This window comes from Procambarus clarkii, chromosome 43, assembly GCF_040958095.1.
Source record: "Procambarus clarkii isolate CNS0578487 chromosome 43, FALCON_Pclarkii_2.0, whole genome shotgun sequence".
Classification (NCBI taxonomy): Eukaryota; Metazoa; Arthropoda; class Malacostraca; order Decapoda; family Cambaridae; genus Procambarus; species Procambarus clarkii.
Genome location: NC_091192.1, coordinates 37,457,964 through 37,477,535, shown reverse-complemented (window position 1 = coordinate 37,477,535; position 19,572 = coordinate 37,457,964). Strand labels below are relative to the sequence as shown.

Here is a 19,572-nt window from a genome sequence, read left to right as displayed (position 1 = left end):
ACACACAACCAACATATGAAATGGTATGTAGCTTGTGCACCGTCACAGCAGGCAAGAAAGTGAAGCAGGAGCTACTCCCCCCCCCCCCCCTCCTACCCATGGGTAGCGTACAAGAGCCCCCTCACCGCTCTAAGGCACCATCGACTGAAATGAGGAACGGTTACACACTTCAGTATGAATGACTGGATTGAAATGCAAATAAAGATTTTTTGGGGGGGGGGGTGGGGGAGAGAGAGAGAGAAAGCTGAGAGGTATGAATGGCCACGTTAGCAGTGGCACTTGCAACTTATTGGACGTTTGTGCTGGTTATTTGCCCATTTAACATTTCTTATTATGGTCTTCATTTATTTGGAAAAGAAAGAGCTAACATAAGATTTTATACAGTATATATCACATATATATATATTTTATACATATACATATATAAACATATATTAAAAATATTTTTATCACGACAGTATATTTAATACGTACAAATCTTTGCCTGGCAGAACATGGTAAGAATCATTATTCTGATGTAAACTCTTAAAAGTTAAAACTTTTTCTTAAAAGTGAACATGCAAACTTTAGCAGTTTTGTCAATATACATTAAACGAAACTTGTTCTCAGAACGTGGGGGGTGACACCACAGCTGAATAAAGTAGACAGCACCTGTTTATACAACAGTTTAAACAAATGTGTAAATTTCATTTTTGCTTTACAGTACTTTGAAAAATTGTAACAAGGTACAGGCATATCAAATTGGAAAAAATCATATTACATGAGGGGTAATCAGAAGATATTTAACTGTTTGCCAGCAAATCTCTCACTACAGTACAAATAATATGAAATAGTCTTAAACTACAAACTATATTTAAAATCTATAAAAATATAAAATATTTATAAAAACCACCACGAGGAGCACAAAAGACTGACAAATTTACAGAAGACCAACTGACCAATAAGCCAAATTATCTGCTGGACCCTTGTGGGGTTACCCACCACTCCCCCCCCCCCCCTTTCTTTTTTTTTTCCATAAATGAGTGAATGTTTGTACAGTTAAATACCAATACCAAAACTGCATGCAAAGAATACCATTTCAATATACAAATCTTTAACAAAACATTTCCAGACCCATACTCTGTCATCTTGAATTATTGGAAAAAATTTGGGGTAATAAGCGTAGATGAATTGAGCCAATTTGAATAAGCGTAGATGAATTGAGCCAATTTGAAAAAGAATCGTGTTCCTAACTTCAGCCAAGGCTTAACCCACTTGTAACTTGACTACACACTGGTCACCTGCCATGACCAACCAGCCACCTTAACATGCCTCCATATCCCATATATAAATACATTAAAAGTCACATTTTAATATTCGACTTCATAGTGTATTTTTTTGTATTAAACTTGTAATATTTTAATTATTAAAAAAATATTTTTGTGAGCCACAGGCTTTTCATGTGCTGCACAATAATCTAAGCAAGTATTGCATTGATTTGGTCTGAATTATCCCGCAGTGTAGATTAGTTGCTATCTGCAGACAGTAATAACGGGGCTGAATATGACTCCCAACCCACACATCTGAAGATAACGTGTAACTGTTTCAGTCCATGCTAGGCCATTATTCAGCTGTGTAAGGAAAGACTGGTAGATAAATCAATATACAAGGTAAGAATGTGAGGTCAATGTTGAATGTGCATTAATTTACTTTTTCCTTTTCCTAGATGTACATGTGCACAGCTCTCGCTGTCTACTGCAAGCCTATCTGCAATAGTATGTATATTACTTTTTCTCTCACCACCCACCTGTCAAGACAAAATTCTTATCCCTCCCCCCCCCCCGTTGAGCCCCATGCATCAGACACCCTCGCTTTCTGGATTCTGACATTTCTCTTCACTAAAAGTTTCTCTCTCTCTAACCCTGGTTAGCCATTAAATTTTATTAACTGTGCTATTTCTCAAGCTAAAAACTTTTATCCAAAATCTGCTTCCAACAGTAAGTGACAATGATATGACACTATGACACTAAGATATGACGACCTTCATATCTGAAGAAAAAAATCTCACCAATACCTTTTGTCCTTTTTATATCAAAGTTGCCTTGCGACAGGCCAACACAGACTCGGCTTCCAATGCTGCTGGTGTTAACTTAATTTCCTGTTCCTCTTGTCCTCAACAATACTTTATCATTAAGAGTATGGCCAATTTCACCAGATTAAAATAACAAAAGAAATATAAAGTCTGCAGACACAAACAATGCTCTCTTGTTTCATGTTAAGGATTAATCATCTTGCAGAATGCTTTCCTAAAATAATCTTTCCTGTCTAATACAGTACTCCTCACAGATGCTGTCTTGTCAAATCAACTCTCGATAGACAGCATGTCCAGCATGAACCTGTCCTGGCTTTGTTGCTGTTGATGCTTGCCTTTCTCAGTAGATACAGTAGTTAAATGTTCTAGCCTTCTTAACTAATGTCAACTAACACCTTTAGCCCCTTTAGGGTCTTTCTCTTACATTACTATCTATTTTGTCTTTCATCTCTCTTTGCCATTAAGCCTTTAATTTTCTTTGTTCCTATTAACTCCTATAGTATACTTCAACCTTGTCATCTTTCACCTCACTTTCTACATATTATATCGAGTTTCTCTATCAGTCTTTCTTTATATGGCTTGATAATGGTCCAAGAAAGAAAGTAATGTGCATGGGTTGGGTGTCTAGTTGATACCCAATTATTGGTCGATCACTATAATGATTTATTCATAAACCATCGTCAAGCAGTAAAATAACTAAGGCAGGCACACACACGGGTTTAAGGAGATTGCAGCACACACTGAAAAATACAGTAAATTCCAACTTCATATATCTACACCTACATATACTGAACAATATCGCCACCTCGCACGCCGGATCCCAGTCACATTACAAGCCAAGACTACCCTAGACCTGCTGTAACACACCACAAGCAGAATTACAACCCCTATAACATATAATTTACAATATTTGAATGCCACTTCTGAAAATATAAAGTGCTTTAACAATTAACAATGATGAAACATTGTGCACTTTAAGGTATCCACATGCCATACTTGAAGTTGGTTCTTTCAACCAATATTTAAAAATAGTTTTCTTGGCTGCTATTTACAACCTATTAGGAACATTTCCTGGCATTGTTCAGTTTCATCCTCTTCAACAAGATTACATTAGATTGGAAAATAGCCACTAGGGAAATACAGACAAATTTCAACAAGAAGTTTCTTTTTACCATTATATGTAAGTGTTGCAAATATTTTGTCAATATAAAGGTGTGTTCAAGATATTGCACAGAAACAACTTAAAAAGTAAAATTAATAAAAGCGAGTAAGAAATAACATGCCTACATCACTGGATGTTATTCATGTTTCATTACAGGCCACATTTTTATATTTTTATATATTTTACAAGCTAAGCTTAACTTTGAGAGCAAAGCTAAAACAGCAGTCCTAGATTTTTTTTTTAAATTGTTGGACAAAAAAGAACTGCCCAACTATAACTACTAAGTATTACAAAATTATTAAAGGTAATATAAGATTTTAACAACTGAAAGATGACCCTGCAATTTATGGGTACATAAATAATTACGTAGTTCCACACTGAAACCATGCAAAAAATAATTATTGCATTCACAGCAGTTGCATGTATAGACATACTTTATTTTAACTCTGGGGATGACTTAAGTAGCAGTTCATTAACACACTTAGAAGGATGCCCACAAAAATGTTGAGGTTTTCCTAAGACCCTTATTCATGTGAGAGGTTTGTGGACGTGTGCAGTCGTGCACACAAACGGATAGGCAAGACTGCATATTTTTGGATTGCCAGAAAGCCTTTGACACAGTACCACACAAGAGGCTACTGCAAAAGCTGGAGATGCAGGCAGGAGTGAAAGGGAAGATAGCCCATTGGATAAGGGAGTACCTAAGCAACAGAAGACAGTCACGTGAGGTCTCGGATCGGTGAGGCGTCACCAGTGGAGTCCCACAGGGTTCAGTCCTAGGACCTATTCTGTTTCTAATATATGTAAATGATCTCCCTGAGGGTATAGAATCATTCCTCTCATTGTTTGCTAATGATGCAAAAATTATGAGGAGGATTAAAACAGGAAGATAGTATGAGGCTACAAGAGGACCTAGACAAACTGAATCAATGGTCCAACAAATGGCTACTAAAGTTCAACCCGAGTAAATGTAAGGTAATGAAGCTAGGCGGTAGAAACAGGAAGCCAGACACAGGATACAGAATGGGAGATGAAGTATTTTATGAAACAGAAAGATCTAGGAGTTGATATCACACCAAACCTGTCTTCTGAAGCCCACATAAGAAGAATAACATCTGCAGCATATGCGAGGCTGGCTAACATGAGAACTGCCTTCAAAAACCTGTGTAAGGAATCATTCAGAACCTTGTATACCACATATGTAAGACGAATTCTGGAGTATGCGGCCCCCCGTATGGAGACTGTACCTTGTCAAGCCCAAGACGAAGCTGGAAAAAGTTCAGAGGTATGCCACTAGGCTGGTCCCAGAACTAAGAGGCACAAGTTACGAGGAAAGGCTGTGAGAAATGCACCTCACGACTTTATAAGACAGAAGAGTAAGGGGAGACATGATCACTACCTACAAAATTCTCAGAGGAATAGACAAGGTAGATAAGGATAAACTGTTTAACACAGATGGTATACAAACAAGGGGTACAGGTTGAAACTGAGTACCCAAATGAGCCACAGGGACATTAGAAAGAACTTTTTCAGTGTCAGTAGTTAACAGATGGAATGCATTAGACAGTGATGTGGTGGAGGCTGACTCCATACACAGTTTCAAATGTAGATATGATAAAGCCCAGTAGGCTCAGGAATCTGCACACCAGTTGATTGACAGTTGAGAGGCGGGACCAAAGAGCAGAGCTCAATCTCTGCAAGCACAACTAGGTGAGTACACAGTGCTAGTCAACTCTATCATAGAGATACGTGACCCAGGGTTGAACCTCGAGGGAGTAGAGCCTAGTTCAGCACCAAGTTCTTAGTCCCCCTCGGGACTATCTGGCCAAATGATGACGTAACAATGAACTGAAGTTGAAAAACATTGATTAAACTACTCGACTTTTTCCCCACTGGGAAATATTTTGTGCCAAATCTAATTTAGGTAATTTGGTAAACCATACATTTTCGTGTGTCTTGTGACATTCATTCCTACAGCTAAATAGGCTTCATGTACTGACCAGGTACTGTTGAGCAGCACATGCAAGTCTTGTAGCAGTGCAAAATGATGCGATAATATTGTGGAATATATACATATATGTAGTGGAGAATAACTCGACTTGCATGAGGGCAGCGCATAATAAATCATTTTATATTCTGATTTAAAGCAATGTCATCTTTCATGATACTGACTGCAGTAACACACTTGTCAGGATACATTTTATCTTTCAAGCCCATATCAGTGGCTCATCAGCACAGATAACCTTTAACTAGGGAGATTCTCAACACAGACACCTTCTTAAGACACTGAGGCTGTTCACCTGTGGACTGCTTCCTGGGGAATATCCCAGAATTGATATAAAACATTTCAACAACTAAGAAAGAAACACAACAAAATAAAAATGTTAAGCTCTTAAATAATTACTTTTACAAATAGGAATTTACTATTAAAAACTTATACTTCACACTTCATACCTATACAGTAATTTGTGACAAGATAACTTTTAAATTCAACAATGCATAATGCCAACTATTATCACATGATCATCTAATGTAGAAATATATACAACTTTTACACACAATACAGTATGAGCATTCATTGTATCACCTTCAAAGTAACAAGGGGTCAATCATCACACATTACCTTTAAGGTTAACTAGAAAGATTCATTCAATATATCACCTTCAAGGTAACCAGTACTCCCTCCTTACACGACTCATTAATGTGGTGCAGCTAATATAATACGAGGTACAGCTGCAAACTTTCCTCTCTCTTATACTCCAACAACAAGAAATTTTATATAAACATAAGTCTATGAAAGCACTCTTAAAGCAATAAAACTCAGCACTCTCACTTTTGATTGTGAAAGATTTACCTGAAGTGATAATGTTGAGCGATCACATTTTAGACAGAGCACCATTCATTCCAATGCCACATACACATACCTGGTGCCCTACTGCCCTGGCAGCTCCAACACACAGGTTAATTATTGCCAACCTGGCTCTGTAGTTCCCGAGCTGCTGTTGCACGTTTATGCCGAAGACTCTGTCTGGGTCGAAGAACTTTTCACTTCAGAATCATCGTCACTTGGTGGAGAATCAGGAGGCCCTGGAAGCCGTAGTCTTGGTGGGACTAATGACTTTGACAGAGGCCTACAGGAACCACTTGAGCCATTGTTTTGACCTTCAGCACTTGGGCTGAAGTTGCACACAGACTTTACTCGTTCGCTGCTTTCATCCGCAGGCTCAGATACAGGTCGGCCGGGAGTGCTACTCATATTTATATTTTGTCTGGGGCCAGACCTAGATGGTGAAGACACGTATATGTTGTGTTGAGTGTTAGGTCGTACTGGAGTGGTGACATACACATTCTGATGAGTACTGACATACAAATTTTGATGAGATGTAGACACTGGAGATGTTACGTATATATTTTGGTGAGTGCCAGAGCCTGGGCCACTCACATATAAATTCTGGAAAGAAGTGGATCCAGATGGAGAGGTTACATACAGGTTTTGGTGAGAGTTGGGCTGAACTGGCATTATTACATGCACACTGTGGTGTGCAGCAGTCCCAATGGAGCTGCCAACATGAATATTTCTTTGGGTCTTATATTCGTGACTGGACACACACTGATTTTGCTGGCTTCCACCTTCACTGCTCTTTCCCGGTAATTCCTGCAATGAAACAGCTGGAGAAGTGGACTTGTTATTTGCTTGTGTAACTCCAGGCGAGGCAGCAGCCTGACCAACCGTAAACATGACATGGGTTTCAATGCTAGCACAGGAGGTGGCCATGTCACTAAAGTTGTGGTGTGGGGCTGTCTGCTGATCAGTCTGGTGGGGAGAGGGAAGATTTGGCATTTGATACACCGACTGTTCTGGAGGACTGCCACACAGAGAGTATGAACCAGGCTCAAACACCGGTGGGTACTCCATGCCAGGGTAATGAGGAAGGATCTGAAAATAAAAACAACAAAATAAAGCATGCTTTTCTAGGCAGCCTCAGTAGTTCCTTGGTACATTAACTTTGGTATCACAGGCCTCTACACTTGCCAGGAACAGGAAGCCTAAACTTATGCTTATTCAGGTACTCCTAGGACAACTACTGACTTTTCCCAGGTTGCAACCTACAACATTTACCTAACTCCAGGGTACCTATTTTATTGCTGGGTAAATAGAAGTAATCATGTGAAAGGAAACGTGTCCAATCGTTTCTGTCTGGCCTGGGGAGTGAAACCGAGTCCATCGGTTGTTAACTGAGGACGTAAACCACTGTGCTACAGAGCCCCTAATATAGACATAAAATATAGTCAAAGATCAGGTCCAAAGATAGGGAAAGAAATGTAGAACAGACCAGTATGTGTTGGCACAATTGGAGAACACTGCATGAACATCAGAAGTCATGCCTGTTCAAGTATCTCGTGCCAAATATGAGAAATATAGCCGGAACAAAAGTGGATGCTTTCAAGAGACAAAAGGATAAAATCGAAGATCCTGAGTAACAAATTTACTTAGCTTTTATGATAGAGCCACAGAGATGGTCGAGTGGACCGTGTTTATCTGGACCTAAAAAGCTTTAGACAGTCTCACACAAGAGGCTGTTCTGGAAACTGGAACATGCTGGAGAGGTGATGGAGATTTCTGACATGGATGAGAATTTGTTTAACTAACAGACAGATGAAGGCAGTAATCAGAAACAATGTATCTGACTGGAGGAGTGTTACTAGCGGAGTACCACAGAATTCACCTCTTGCACCAGTAATGTTCATTGTCTACATAAACGTTGCGAGTGGCATGATCTTTCCGCTCTAAATCCATGTTGGCCTGGGTTGTGAAGGTCATTGGTTTCCATGAAACTGGTGACCCAACTCCTGATCACTCTCTTAAATACTTTTATTATGTGGGATGTTAGTGCAACCGTTCTATAATTCTTTGCCAATGCTTTACTCTCTTCCTTGTGTAGAGGAAGTCATAGATTCAAGCTAAGGAAATAAAGGTGCAAAAAATAATGGAAAGTTTTCTTTTGCAAAAAGAGTGGCAGACGGTAGTAACAAGTTAAGTGAGGTGGTGGTGGAGACCAAAACTGTCAGTAGTTTCAAAGCATCATATGATGAAGAATACTGGGAAGACGGGACACCACGACCGTAGCTCTCATCCTGTAACTACACTTAGGTACAGTAATTACCATTACACAGACAAATGCACAAACATATGTAAATCATCATTGGAGTTGTTTTAGATGTACACCCAAAATACCCAATTTACAATGCAACACCTACTTTTTGGTTGCGCAGCTTGGTGGGAGTTGAAGTCTTCCCCACCAAGCTATGTGGGAAATTTGCTATTGGGTAAGTAACTGTAGTTGATATGCTAGACACGCTGCTTGACCCGGGAGACAACACAGCAGCAGGTTGGTTCGTGGGCGTAGGCGACGAAGGAGGCGTTGAAAAAAATATGTCGCGAGGAGACAAGACACTCGGTGTTCTTCTCTGTTTTCCAATCATGGACACTCCCATAGCAGGCTGCAAAGAAACAACACACGTAATGCCAGTAAAGCAACACTTTACAATAGGTTATGAAAGAATAATTCTTCTGAATACAATTTTGAATAGAGTATGGATTAGCATCATTGCATGGTGAATAACACTTCTAGCCTAAGCTGGGTGAATGGAATTCAAAATGAAAGGAAGTAATCAGTGAATCAGTTAGGTGTGTAAGATGTACTTAGAGTATAGTAGAACCTGAAATCCAAACCTCCCTATAACGGATCTCCCTAAACAATGAACCAAAATCAGCCATTTGACCTTCCTCTGAATTTCGAACGTCAGAAAAATGTGCAGATACTGGAGAGGGGCCCCTGTGAAATTTGCATTATTAGGTTTAAGTAATCTCTTGCAGCTCATTTTTCAAAAAGTTATGAAATTGGTTATGAAACCATATCTCCCACAGATATAGGGAGGTAGGGTAGGCTCAGACCAAATTATTTATTGGAATGAGTTCCCAAGATATTTAGTAGAAAATCTTGAGTTAAAGCATTTGTGACATGAGAAAGTCGATGGGCCGGGTTCATTTACACTATTTATGTGGTCTTGGTCATATCTTGAAAGAGACTAAAGGGACTGGATCCTGAAAAGTACTGGCAATAAGTGAAATCATTTTATTCAAGTTCTTCTAGTAGTTGTCCATTATATGATAGGAATGGCAACAGGATTTGTGATTCATCAGTCAAATTGCATGAATATATACATGTATGTAAACATAAACATGGGCATTTTTAACACTAGGCCTTTTATATGATTTGGCCACAGTAATAACCTTACCTTCAAAGGTGTCCGAATAGTTTCCGACTCTTCAGCATGTGTCCTGATGGTTAAACTTGGAACAAGCTTTGTACTCGTGTTATGGGCTTGTGCCGGGGAGTTAGGCGATGTGTAAGGCAGAGAGGAGATGGACACACGTGACTGGGAAGAGGACGAGTACTGAGAGAGACTGGAGGTAGACCGGGTACAACAAGAGGAGGGAGATGAGGAACTTGCCACGAGTGTGGAACTGCTAGCAGAGGGAGAAGAGGTGGGAAGAGTACGTTCACTTGGCGACAGGAATTTTGTTCTTGGAGGCACTTCTGGTCGAGGTGTACCGAGCATCCCACTGTTACTTATTTGTTGTGGCTTTTTGGTGGGAGTTGCTGCTCCCTGCACCCACTGCTCCGTGAAGTAGCGTGAAGAGACCGACGATATCTCTGGACCTGCTGCTGCTGCTGGCTTGCTATCTTCTCTGCTGTTGTCTAGAATTACTTGTCCACTGCTGGGATCCAAAGCTAATTCAAATGCAGCTCTCATAGAATCATTTCTATTACGAAGCTGAGGAGGGTGATAGAGAGCAGCACGTTTCAAACGATCTGGTATGAGAACCTCTCCAGAACCAGTTCGTGATCTTCCATCCCTTTTCTCCGGAGACGAACGTAAATTTGCACGTGGTCTGGAATTATCGTTGCGAAGGGAGTTGATCCACAGCTTTTCTGGAGAACCCTCACGGTATTCCTCTGAAGCAAGCAAACTACTGGTTGAGCCATGTGAACTACGAGTTGGTGTGTGAAGAGGCGATATAGGAGGAGAAAGAGCTCTTGGATGCGACCAAGCCAAGCAGTCAAGCGAACCTCTTCTTGGCGATCTTGACCTCACTGGAGACTCTCCGCCAATACTCCCACGCCTCCCACTAACTTCAAATTTTGAAGGACTACAACGACCGCTGGGTGGGGGAGTACCATTCCACCTACCATTACCAACTTTACTTGGGCTACTTCGGGTGTCCAGGTCAACAGAAGAAGGTCTCACTGGAGAGTGTTGACTACTAGCACGGGTCGGAAGCATGTAATGTGGACGCTGGCGATTACCCACAGTAGAAAATTCCTGTAAACTACTACGCCCATCATCTGCAGAACGTTGCTCTAAGTTGGGTATGCAGTAATCAGTGCTCTCTGGAAGAGGCCCTGTGCTACCTTCCTGTGATACTTTCACATCTACTCTCTTCAGTTCAGCATCCTGCTGCAGTTCAAGTTGCTCTTCATGCTGCTGCTTCTTATATTGCTTTTGCTGATCCTGGCCATTTGGTGTGCCTCTGCTCGTTGCCTGTCGTCGCCGCTCCAAGGTGAAAGGAGCTGGCAGCTGCCGCAAGCGATCACGAAGGCTGTTCTTCCTCGTAACTCGTCGGCCAGAACTCCCTTCAGTACTAGTTATATCTGCCTGGCCACCACTGTCTTCAGTTTTATTGACCCCTCGCAAATCACCCGTGGATGTGCTACGACTGCTGCTCTCACTCACACGCCTGAAAATGTATTAAGTACAGTTTTAATAATAATAATAATTAATAATAATAATAATAATAATAATTTTTATTTAGGTAAGGTACATACATAAAGAGATTTTACAAAGTTTGTTGGCTTTATAGATAGAGCTAGTACATACAATGCCTAAAGCCACTATTACGCAAAGCGTTTCGGGCAGGAACGCTTTCGGGCATTAATGAAGATTAATGTGTTACATAAGAAAAACTTGAAATTTCTTTGTCACCAACAGCAATAATAGTGATGAATTTGTTAAGTTTAAATTGCATTTGCAAGGTCATTCCACAATAAACATTAAATATATTGAAAATTAATATCATCTATATGAATAAAAGGCAGACAATGACAAATATAAACAAAATTCAAAGTATGAGGAATATTCCTACTATTAAAAATGACTAATTGTGCAGTTATCTGAATCAAAGCTACAGGAATCAACAGATTCTAAAGGCAATGTTAAATCTTTTGAGTTGGAGATCATCAAGAACCGAGGCAAAACAATCATAATGCAGATACCATAATAATTTGGTATCACCGAATACCAAAAGTGACATGTCTCTTACCTATAACTGCGGAAAGATGCTGTGGGTACAGGTTGGTTCATTGGATCCCTCGAAGGCTGCAGGAACCGTAGTCCTTGACTCTTACTAGAACCAAGGCCAGCCAAGGAGCTGAGGGACGTCCCACGACCCTGGCTGCCTCGGGATGGACTGGCCGAACCTCCTCGCCACACTCCCCCAGCGGCCTCCTTGCTTGGTGACGTCCTACAAAAAAACCAGCGTTGAATGTAATGAAATGCCATTTTCTGGGTGAGACCCGGAGGCTTCCCGGAGCTATACCAGGCTGATATGCTAATGTCCGACTTTGGCATCAGTCATGTGTATGGAGTTCTTAGGGCCTACCGGGGACCACGGCCAGAACCTGGCCCCCTCAGAGAGGCAAGGGGAGCAATGGCCTATAGAAACCCCCGGGTGCTTGGAAGCATTCTATGTTTGCCATCGACCGGGTCAAGCATCCAGAAAGGTAAGCATCCCAAAACAAACCCCTAATCTGGGGGGGGGGGGAGCTGTGCAGACCGCGGTGACGTGTGACGTCATTATAATTTGCTTGTTTTCTGTTGGGGAGTTCTATCCACTAGTTCGGCTTTTGGTAGCAATTTTATCCAGAATAGGGGTTTGTTTTGGGATGCTTACCTTTCTGGATGCTTGACCCAGTCGATGGCAGACGTAGAATGCTTTCAACCACACGGGGGTTTCCATAGGTCATTGCTCCCCTTGCCTCTCTGAGGGTACCAGGTTCTGGCTATGGTCCTCAGTAGGCCCTAAGAACTCCATACACATGACTGATGCCAAAGTCTGACATTAGCATATCAGCCTGGTATAGCTCCGGGGAGCCGACGGGGCTCCCCCCAGAAATACACAATTTCAACCATAGAAACACAAGTACAGTACAATGGGGAAAATACAAACAATATATACCATATATAAATTACTGTACCATGATGCCCCTACCTGACTTGAGCTGTCTAAAATTCCCCCTTCTCCAACACGACTTTACCTGTCTACCTCCCCATTTGATCTACCTTACTTGACCTATCAGCCTTCCCCTAACTTACATCAGCTCACCTCAAATTGGTGCCTAAGGATGGGTGACTACTCACCAACAGAAACACTAGACAACTGAAGTTAACGTAGGAGAGGTATAAAGATACCCGAGGAACTGGATGTACCACAAGCAGTAGGCCCAGACCAGATATCACCATGGAAACTGAAGGAAGCTGCTGGGAGCTTGTACTACCCATTCACTATAGTGTTCAACATTTCAATAGAGATGGGAGAGCTACTGGAAATCTGGAAAAAGCCAAATGGTTCATGGGGACAGACAAATACTGAACTATGGACTGGTGGCATTAGCATGCATTCCATGCAATATTCTAGAAAAAGTCATCAGAAAAAGGATTGTAGAACACATGGGGTATAACTTTTATAACAAGGAAACAACACTTCTTCAGAGAAGGAAAATCATGCTTAACTGCCACACTGCGCAGAGCACCTGGAGGAAATAAATCGGGGGTGCGCAGAGCGCCTGGGGACGCTCGTATTTTTAGTGTAGGATTCAAAACTCCCGCGGCTACATTGGGTTCACATCATCTTCCTCGGGGCCCTAGTAAACGGATGCCATTAAAAAAAAAATTAAAGTTACAAAATATGTATGTAACTGGTATTATTTAACGATGATAGTATTACAGAAAACCCGTGACTGTGATAAAAATGACCAGAATTCTGATAATAGCAGGATTGTGGTGTAAATTAGCGCTGTGCGTAGTATGGAATGCACAGTGGGAGGAGCAATCTTTGCAAGTAAGGGAAGGAGCGACAGCTAACTCTGTGTAGCGACCTCTGTTTAATCACTGTGATGCGCTGAGTTCATTGTAATTACCTAAGTGTAGTTACAGGATGAGAGCTACACTCGTGATGCTCCGTCTACCGAGCGCTGTCATATAATGCTTTGAAACTACCGACGGTTTTGGCCTCCACCACCTTCTCGCATAACTTCTTCCACTCTGTTTGCGAAAGTGAATTTTCTTATATTTCTTCGGCATCTTTGTTTAGTTAGTTTAAATCTATGACTTCTTGTTTTGAAGTTCCAGGTCTCGGGAAATCTTCCCTATCAATTTTGTCAATTCCTGTTACTATTTTATAAGTAGTGATCATATCACCTCTTTTCTTGTCTTCTAGTTTTGGCATATTTAATGCCTCTAACCTCTCCTCGTAGCTCTTGCCCTTCAGTTCTGGGAGCCACTTAGTAGCATGTCTTTGCACTTTTTCCAGTTTGTTGATGTGCTTCTTAAGATATGGGCATCACACAACCGCTGCATATTCTAGCTTTGGCCTAACAAAGGTTGTGAACAATTTCATTAGTATTTCCCCATCCATGTATTTAAAAGCAATTCTGAAGTTAGAAAGCGTGGCATAGGCTCCTCGCACAACGTTCTTTATGTGGTCCTCAGGTGATAGTTTTCTATCTAGAACCACCCCGGTGGTTCTTGATAGAACCACCGGGGTGGGAACCACCGGGTATGGGAGCCGGTCGGCCGAGCGGACACCACGCTGGACTTGTGATCCTGTGGTCCTGGGTTCGATCCCAGGCGCCGGCGAGAAACAATGGGCAGAGTTTCTTTCACCCTATGCCCCTGTTACCTAGCAGTAAATAGGTACCTGGGTGTTAGTCAGCTGTCACGGGCTGCTTCCTGGGGGTGGAGGCCTGGTCGAGGACCGGGCCGCGGGGACACTAAAGCCCCGAAATCATCTCAAGATAACCTCAAGATAACCCCTAGATCTCTTTCTTTATCAGAATTCTTTAAAGATTTCTCACATAATATATAGGTTGCGTGGGGTCTATGTTCTCCTATTCCACATTCCATAACATGGCATTTATTCAAATTAAATTCCATTTGCCAAGTGGTGTTCATATACTTATTTTGTCCAGGTCTTCTTGAAGGGCATGACAATCATATAAGTTTCTTATACTTCCTATTATCTTAGCATCATCAGCAAACATGTTCATATAATTCTGTATACCAACTGGTAGATCATTTATGTAGACAATAAACATCACTGGTGCAAGAACTGAACCTGTGGTACTCCACTTGTGACATTTCTCCAGTCCAATACATTGCCTCTGATTACTGCCCTCATTTTTCTATCAGTTATTAAATTTTTCGTTCAAGTTAGAAGCTTACCTGTCACCCCTCCAATATTTTCCAGTTTCCAGAACAACCTCTTATGTGGAACTCTGTCAAAAGCCTTTTTTAGGTCCAGACAGATGCAGTCAACCCAACCATCTCTTTCCTGTAAAACCTCTGTGGCTCGATCATAGAAACTGAGTAAATTCGATACACAGGATCTTCCAGATCGAAAACCATACTGTCTGTCTGATATTATATCATTTCCCTCCAGGTGTTCTACCCATTTAGCTTTTATTATTTTTTCCCATATTTTGACTATTACACTTGTCAATGATACAGGTCTATAATTGAGGGGATCTTCCCTGCTTCCACTTTTGTAGATTGGAAATATGTTAGCCTTTTTCCACACATCTGCTACAATTCCTGTAAACAGGGATGTCTGAAAAATCAGCTGAAGTGGAATGCTGAGCTCAGGTGCACATTCTCTCAGAACCCATGGTGAAACTATCTGGGGCCAACTGCTTTGTTCTTATTTAGCTCCTTGAGCATTTGTTTCACTTCGTCTCTAGACACCTATGTGCTCTATGCTGTTCTCTGGCATTCTTATTGTGTCTGGTTCTCTGAAGATCTCATTTTGTACAAACACACTTTGGAACTTTTTGCTTAATGTTTCACACATTTCCTTTTCATTTTCTGTGTATCTGTCCTCCATTTTCAACCTCTGAATATTATCCTTTACCTGCAGCTTGCTTTTAATGAATTTATAGAAAAGGCCTGGATCTGATTTACATTTGTCTGCTACAGTGTATACCGTTCTCAAAGTTCCTCTCTGCCTCTCTCCATTCTGATGTGAAATTGTTTCTTGAATCTTTGTATTGCTGGTATGTTTGGGGGTTTGGTCTCTTTTTTTAATGATTCCATTTTTGTGTTTTGATCTTTGGCCCTCTCGCAATTTCTGTTGAACCATCCCTGTTTCCTAGGTCTGCATGTCTGTTTTGGTATGAATGTTTGTGTGCCTTCATCGTATATTTTGCAAAATTTGGCATACACCTCTTGATACATTGCCTCTGATTACTGCCCTCATTTTTTTGAAAGCACAGGGTACGTAAGGAGTCGGTAACCCGTTGAGTTGCTTAGCCAGTCTGTATGTGGGGTGTGGGTATCTGGCTGATGATTGGCCGAAGTGGGTTTCCAGGCTTGTGGGTCTTGACATTTCCATAGGCATACCCAGGTTTATATTCCCCAACAACTTTTGGCAGGTGGAGTCCGGATTTCTTGGCATTCACAGTTTCGATCAATCTGTTTACCTCCGTTTTCAATTCGGCTGTAGTGTCCTTCGTTACCCCTTGGAATTTAGTTTGGTCAGAGAGTATGAGGTCATCCCCTACAGATAAAAATCAGAAAATACAATTGATAATTTATTATTAAACCAAAAAAACGGCCAATCTACTCATGAAAAACTCACCAGACACCAAGCAGAACGCTCTGAAGGAGACCAACGTCTGCAGGCGATGAGTCACAATAACGTGGCTAAAGTATGTTGACCAGACCACACACTAGAAGGTGAAGGGACGACGACGTTTCGGTCCATCCTGGACCATTCTCAAGTCGATTGTGAATGGTCCAGGACGGACCGAAACGTCGTCGTCCCTTCACCTTCAAGTGTGTGGTCTGGTCAACGAGACCGTCATCGTCTATGCCTTTAAATGCCCATTTGGGGACTGTAAGCCCCAAAGAACTCAGTATATAGGCAAGACAACAACATCTCTTTCTAGGCGACTAACAATGCATAAGCAACAGGGAGCCATCAAGGAACACAATCTCTTTTCACAACCAGACCATCACCAGAGAAATCTTAACAAACAACACAGAAATCATCGATAGGTACGGCGGTAGCAGGCGGCTTGACATAAGCGAGGCACTACACATCAAAAAGTCAACACCAGCAATCAACAGCCAATTAATGCATAACTATATTCTACCTACTTCAAGACCCCGAACCAATACGGAAGCAGCAAGAGGAAGTATGGGCCAATAGACCTTGTGCAGTTACAGGCATACCTCAGAATACGAGTTTAATCCGTTCCTGGAGACGCCTCGCCTTCCGAAAACTCGCATTCCGAAGTTAATTTCCCCATAAGAAATAAAGGGAAATGAATTAATCCGTTCCTGACTACCCCAAAAACCCCACATCAAACTAAATTTTTATACCTAATTTACCTAATTCATCTAAATAAACCTACAAAACTGTGTTCCAGTTATTACTTACCTTGCTGTCGAGTGCTGTAGGCGTATGGAAGATGGTGAGGAGGGGGGAGGAGGAGAGGAGTTACTGTTTGGAAGGGAAGTCCCCTTCCATAATCACATCACATAACCCCATGCCTTGTAACACTATGGATACCACTTCTCTTTCTAAATTTTTCAAACCAGCCCCTGCTTGCCTTAAACTCTTTCTTATCTGTATCACTCGTTGCAGGGGTATTCTTTAGAAGGTCTTCGTGCAACACCCTGGCTTTCTCACAAATAATGGCCTCCGAAACACTATCTCCCCTTAACTCCTTGTCGTGTATCCAAATTAATAACAACTTTTCCACTTCTTCAAGTATTTGGGGTCTTTGTGCCGTTAATGTTCTTACTCCTTTTGCCACTTTAGCACCCATAATCTTATTTTTCTTCTTAAGTATAGTGCATATTGTTGATGTGGCTTTGTTGTACTGCCTACAAAGTTCAACAACACGTGTACCGTTCTCATGCTTCCGAATGATCTCTTGTTTCTCCTCTATTGTCATCCTCACATGAGCTTTCTGGCCTTTATCCTTACCACTGGCTTTCTTGGGACCCATGGTGAGATATATAATAACAAATTGTATAGACAAATCACCAAAAATCCAACAAAACACTGAAAATCCGCGAGAAGAATTGATGTGGGGGTAGTCACTGAGCGCGAGACAATGGTAAACTGAGGGGCGGAGGGGCGACGATCGCCGAACCACCACGCGCTAGGTCGGCCTGTACGCGTATCAACAAACTCGCGTCCTGAAGTAACCCTCGCCTTCTGAGACAAATTTTTGGAGTAAATATTGCTCGCCTTCCGAAAACCTCGCATACAGGGACAATCGCATTCCGAGGTACCACTGTACTTCCATTCATATGTTCACTTATCCAATTTATACCCATTGTTTCGTGATATGTCTTGTGTTTCTCACCTCACCCAAAACTTTTGTACCATATCACCTCATCCAATGGAGTACAAGTACGAAGAATTTGTGTGTAAATTAAGTCTTTGAAAATGTAAAACGAATTACGAAATGCGTTCAGGCGTCAGACAATTACAAAAATGAATTTCTGAGAATTTTTATTTTTATTACCACTGACAGTGAAGAAAACCTAAGAAATATTGAGAAGATTCATGTTAGAATTATTAATCTTACCTTTTCAGTCATATTCAACAACATATGTTTACAAGAAAGACTGCTACCAAAATATAATAGTACATGTGTACACACACATACACGTGAAAAGAAAATTACAAGCCGCCGACCAGTGGGCAGAGAGCACCATGCCGGCCAGGGGAAGAAGGCACAAAACTGCATTAAAAGGCCCACCTCGACAACAAAACCTCAAAGTCCCAGCACGACCACAACACGTGCCAAGACCCAAAAAGATCAGTCTGCAAGCCAGGAAGACCCCGGAACCCCAGAAGGCAGAACCAGGTCACACACGAGGAAACAGCCCCCTGAACCCACAAAGGGGGACAAAGAGGAAGAAACCTCCAGAACGAAACCAAAGAACCCAAAGGAACCCAGAATCGAACCAGGGGGAGCCCAAACCACCACACTTGCCGGCGTAGATACACCACAAAGGCAAAGCACAGCCCCCAGACAGAACCCCCAGGGAAATGGTCTAAACAGATCGAAAACCCAGGGACAAGGTGTGGGAGCAAGCATAACAGATAGGGACACCCGAGCCGCCGAGGCAAGCGCATTAGATACAAGCCCGGAACCAAGCTCTTCCACATCCTCCTCGAGCCAGTCCGAGGACAACTTCAGCACCAGCAGGAAAAAGAAGCGCAAGACCAAAGCCAAATGCCCACAGGTGTGCAAATCCTCGGTCATCAGGGACGCCGAAAGGGAGGGAAACTGCAGCTGCCCGATATCACGAGGAAGCATGAAGGCAAACAAGCACACATTGAGGTCCTCAAACTGGCCCCCCAGGTACACCTGAACGACTTGCCACTTGTGCAGAATACCCCTGTTGAAAAGCAGAGGTGCAACAGGTACTCTGAGAGTGAACTCTATCAACATCAGAGGCCCGAGACTGTTCAACACGCTTCCACTACACATAAGGGGCATAACTGGCCGACCCCTCACAGTGTTCAAGAGAGAACTGGATAAGCACCTCCAAAGGATACCTGATCAATCGGGCTGTGATTCATACATCAGGCTGCGAGCAGCCGCATCCAACAGACTGGTTGATCAGTCCAGCAACCAGGAGGCCTGGTCGACGACCGGGCCACGGGGACGCTAAGCCCCGGAAGCACCTCAAGGTAACCTCAAGGTAACCTCAAGGTATCCCCCTCCCCCCAACGAAATGAAAGGGCAGTCTGCCAGCCAGGAAGACTCCGGCACCTCGTAATGCACCCAGTAAGGAAAAGAAAAGCCAAACTCAAAAGAACAAGAATCCATTATCAAGGTTTAATGCGGGTGTCACGGTAAAATCTCTAGGAAGAGATTCGGCCTGCTCCATCACCTATTCTACCCGTTACCACTCTACATACACAAGTACTGCAGCCAAAAGAACAACAACTACAACTACTTCCAGACGTCTA

The 19,572-nt window shown here is 42.1% G+C and overlaps 1 protein-coding gene across 3 annotated transcripts in view; it reads right to left on the bottom strand.

The window, feature by feature from the left end:
• Positions 1 to 2,524: 2,524 nt before the first annotated feature.
• LOC138350034 (serine-rich adhesin for platelets-like) overlaps positions 2,525 to 19,572 on the bottom strand; it is an 81,520-nt gene continuing 64,472 nt past the window's right edge. For all 3 annotated transcript variants that reach the window (XM_069300298.1, XM_069300299.1, XM_069300300.1), the window contains 4 exons: positions 11,620 to 11,820; positions 9,534 to 11,037; positions 8,493 to 8,735; positions 2,525 to 7,170 (listed from right to left, as the gene is read on the bottom strand). In XM_069300298.1, coding sequence (XP_069156399.1) covers positions 6,244 to 7,170; positions 8,493 to 8,735; positions 9,534 to 11,037; positions 11,620 to 11,820 — 2,875 coding nt within the window. In that variant the 3' untranslated portion in view covers positions 2,525 to 6,243. The remainder of the gene's footprint in view (positions 7,171 to 8,492; positions 8,736 to 9,533; positions 11,038 to 11,619; positions 11,821 to 19,572) is intronic.